The sequence below is a fragment of the Papaver somniferum genome, chromosome 6 (genome assembly GCF_003573695.1).
Source record: "Papaver somniferum cultivar HN1 chromosome 6, ASM357369v1, whole genome shotgun sequence".
Lineage (NCBI taxonomy): Eukaryota > Viridiplantae > Streptophyta > Magnoliopsida > Ranunculales > Papaveraceae > Papaver > Papaver somniferum.
This window is the reverse complement of record NC_039363.1, coordinates 88,074,971-88,079,614: the sequence shown is the minus strand read 5'-3', so window position 1 is coordinate 88,079,614 and position 4,644 is coordinate 88,074,971. Positions and strand designations below refer to the sequence as shown.

The 4,644-nt window shown below is 34.9% G+C and overlaps 1 protein-coding gene across 1 annotated transcript; it reads right to left on the bottom strand.

Moving 5' to 3' along the window:
• Positions 1 to 1,131: 1,131 nt before the first annotated feature.
• On the bottom strand, positions 1,132 to 2,825 carry LOC113288315 (U-box domain-containing protein 21-like). Its single transcript, XM_026537319.1, has one exon. The coding sequence runs from the start codon at positions 2,692 to 2,694 to the stop codon at positions 1,363 to 1,365; it is 1,332 nt and encodes a 443-aa protein (XP_026393104.1). The 5' UTR covers positions 2,695 to 2,825; the 3' UTR covers positions 1,132 to 1,362.
• Positions 2,826 to 4,644: the final 1,819 nt, after the last annotated feature.

Below are 4,644 nucleotides of genomic sequence, written 5' to 3'. Positions count from 1 at the left end.
CTAAACAACAAAGAAAGGAACAATATTTACAAATTATACAATCGGAAGACAAAGTATGGAAATATAACCCGAATGTACACATTCGGACGTAAGAAGACACATATTGTTCCCGAATACAAAACAATCGAAATCTAACTAAACATATTTACAACCGAATATGCATCAATTGGAGTTCAGAAGCTCTAAATTTTTCATCCTACACAATCGGAAGACAAAGTACACAACTATAACCCGAATGAACAAATTCGGAAGTAAGAAGACACATATTTTTCCTGAATGAAAAACAATCGGAATATAACTAAACATGTTTACAACCGAATATTCATCAACTGGAGTTCAAAAACTCTAAAATTTTATCCTACACAATCGGAGGTATAAAACATTATATTGTCTTCCGAATAAATACTGGCCCCAAAATGGGATTTTTCCTATATCAGAAATTTTGAGATTTTTTCAATATATATATATATATATATATATATTCGGTAGTGAGTGTACTTCCGAATACTGTGTGTCTACTTAAACATATTCGGGAGCCAAAAAATTCATTAAACTACCGATTATTACCAGTTTGTATCCAGGAAGATATGGCCAACAATATTCGGCCGATAACCATCAAATATTTCTCCCGAATACTGTCGATGTTCTTGAGAAATGAAGAACACGACTACATTCGGAAGTAAATAAGCATGAATATCGTCCGAATCTGGATAAATAACCGAAAACCCTTGAATTTTTTTCTCGATTCGTCGAATTAAAGCGAAATAAACCCCAAAAATGATAGATTCTTACCTAATTGGGGCTATTTGAAGTTGACGAAGTGTTTGACTATCGGAATCGCAACCACCGACTACATCGACGGGTACTTCTTCTTCGCGTTCTTCTTCATTTGCAGCAACAATTTCTTTATTTCTTGCTAAAATCCCAATCTTTGGATCGATACCCCGAGCAACGTTTTTGGTTCTAGGTCTGTGGGTTTTATTTCCCTTATCCATTGTTTTATAAACGAATCGACGATGTTTTGATTTTACGATTTGCGGCGATGTTTCGGTTGAACACAAGAACGAGTGAAAGTTTTTTTTTCTTCCACAATCGAAAGATAATATGAAACTGGAAGAAGAAGAGTTGAAATGAGTAGAATTTTTTTTGATTTGGTTTTTATACAGTTTTACCAGAAGGGCATTTATGTAATTTCAATATCATATAGGGTACCCCTTAACTAGAGTCTTTGGCTGGGTATAAATTGATGGCCCCTAAATCCTTTCGGGTGGCCCCTAAAAAGGCTAGGTTAACAAAGTGTAAAAAAATACTCTATTCCTAAGCTTTTTCTTTCATCACTCAATTACATATGTAACTAACTACTCAAAATGGTCTTGCAAGTTGCTTAAAATCCATTGATTCAATACATTCGGCTGTATTCCTTTTGTTGTTCATCAATTTCAAAAGCTCAGTTACCTTCTCTTTTGTTCTTTCGCTACACCCAACTTGCAACATCAACAAAAGCTTCTGAAAAGCACCAGCTTGTAAAGCTTCAACCAACACACTTCTTTCTTGATCTCTGTTTTCATCATTCTTGCAGAGTTTCAAAAGAGCCGATACGGAGAACTCCGTCACCAAATCCGAAATCCGAAGAAGCTTTTTAACCAATACTGGTATTGTTAAAACATGATTGTAACCCTTCTCTAAACCTTCTTTAACACTGAATATTCCATCAAGAACACCTAGAGCTTTCTCACATATGCTTCTATCTGAATCAACAAGAATTTCCACAAGCAGTGAAACCAAACCCATATCTGCAGATATTGCTTTGATCTTCTCATCATTCGATGTGACTAAATAGTATATTATCACTAAAGCAGATTTTGTAGTTGTAGAGCATATTGGTTCTTTAACTAGCTTAAATAAAGCCTCCATAACTCCATCTATTTCTGCAAAATCTTTTCGCCTGTAGCCTGAGGAAAGAACATCTTTGATTGCTAAAACGGCGTTGCGTCTTCTTGAGATACTTCCAGATGTTGTAAATGATACCATGCGACGTAAAGACTCGGATGATCCTAGATATGATTTACCTTCTGTGTCAAGTGGGCATGTCCATGGCAACACTTCTAAGATCTCCTCGAGTAATTCTTCTGCAGTACTATCTTTCACTGACGCAAATTTGTGGAATGTGGCTGACAATACACTGCCGGTTCCGTTAGAGACGATAGTCCGCCTATTTCTCTCGCATTCTCTACCAAAATTCTTCATCTTTTTCACCACTTCCATACATTCAGAATGATTTCCACGCTGAGTAGCTGATGTAATACTTGAAAGAATTTCAAAGACTTGAATGGAAGAGATTGGAATTCGAGGTGTTGGAATACGTTCAATTCCATAAGAACGATTATCCACACACAAATCTTGTATCATTCTACGAATAGTATGATTTGGGATTTGCTCCATGTTGTTTAACACTTGCATCGTGACTGGACAAGTGAAGTTCCCGGCTTCAATCCATTTCTCGATACTCTCTCGATCATAAGTTATACCTGTTGATAACGTAACAGGATCTTTCATAAGATCAAGTGATATCGGACATAGAAAATGCCGCGGAATTGTTACCTCCATCTTTTGTTCACTTATGTTATTTGATAACGACGGAATCTTACCGCATGCACGTCTTCGAGCTTTTCGTTCTCTCCATGTTGAGATCATGATTATCAACTAGTTTTTACCTGTTGTATAGAGTTCTTGATTTGCTACAAATTAATCAAGAGTACTGCCTTTTTTGTTCACAATGGGAATGTACAGTTCTTTTTTGTAAGGTTGTTTGGTTTGATTCTGAAGATAAGAAGGCATGGCTGTATATATAATTATGTAAGGAAGATATATAGTAGGTGAACGCGGCTTAGGAGACTAGGAACATGAAGAAAGAAAGGTTCAAAGTGAAGACCGTGTATGCAATGGCAGAAAGAGTTTGGAATGTTGACTCTTGAAACGTTCAAACCGTAAACACGGACTAAAAGTCAACAGAGTTGACAGAGAAGAACTAGAAGAAGCACTGATGTCCTACCGAGTACCGAGCAAAGAAAGAAAAATTGTTTTAAACTACTGCAATAAAAAACAACTTCTACAGAAACTAGCGAAAAGATTAATTAGGTCGGACAACAATTAGAAGTCGTCTTTAACATACTATATATTAACTAGTGCTTGTACCTCTAATGGTATACTTTTATTTTTATTTTTCTGAATGGAAAACTATATTAAAAAAGTTACCAACTATTAGTCTGCTATTTTTGTGCGGCCTTACTCGAAGTTGTCCCGCTCCGGTTATTCCCCATGTCGAAGTCGGGATGGACTCTGAATTTTTCCTTGGACAGGGGTGAAGTATTGTTGTCAAGGTAGATAAATTTTTCGAAGCGAATCACGTAGTTGGCAACCATAATTTGTTATAGACAACTAGATAAATAACAGTGTATTGAAAAGAAAAAAAAATTAATAACAGAGTGTGATTGGATATATTTCTTACTAGGTTATAATTCTCTTATTACATAGGCTAAAATTATATGGATTGGAAATTATATTATCTAATAACATTTATATGTATCGGCTAAGAAAAAAAAACACAAGTTATTCATAACTAAAGTTTAATGGGCCAAAATCAGGGACGAGCTATGTTAGCCCTTCTATAGGTTATTATCATGGGGTGGGTATAGTAAAGCTTCAAATAGAATTGAAGTCGTACTTGGGTTTTCAAATTATTCATCCAAATATTATATCAATTATTTTTTGCTGATGATCTTTTTCTTTTCACTAAGGCTGACTTAGGTAGTTGCAAAAACCTCTTAGATGCTATTAATCTCTTTAGTGACTGTCCAGGACAAGTTATAAACTTTACTAAGTCAGGATTATTTTTCAGTAAGAGAATTCATAGTAAACATTAGGAGAAAATAAAGAACATCATAATAAGAGATACCCACCTAGGAGTCCCTCTCTTTGTTGATAGATCAAAACTTAAATCTTTTAATCACATAATTGAAAAAATGGAACAAAGAGTCAAAAATTGGTTAGCAAAAGTACTCTCTCAGTCCATCAAAATTGTTTTAAACAAATCAATTCTCTCAAGCATGCCTATTTTTAACATGGGTTGTTTCGTTTTACCAAAAAAGATTACAAAATGAATAAATGGCATTCAAAGAGATTTTTGGTGGGGGAAAAACACTAATTTTAAAGGCATTTATATCAAAGCCTTTGATTTTCTATGTAACCCAATTAACCAGGAGGGGTTGGGTTTCAAAGAAGCTAACATAGTTAACCAAGCCATGATCAGTGGGGTAGCATGGAGATTAGTTAGCAAACCTAATGAGTTATGGGCAAAATTTTTAAAAGGAAAATATTTTAAATAAACTGGTGCATTAATTCTAAGAAGAAGTCTTCAGCTTCTTGGATATGGAAATGTATATTGCAAGGTATTGAACATATAAAGGAATACAACTTTTGGGAAGTAGGAGATGGCTTCTCTATCAACTTTTGGGATGACAAATGGTTACCCACTAGGGACCAACCTCTGGCTAACTCAATTACCAGATTTTCCAATATAACACTTGTGTCTGATTTGATCAATCATGACACAAAGAAGTGGAACAAATCCTTGTTACATTCTTT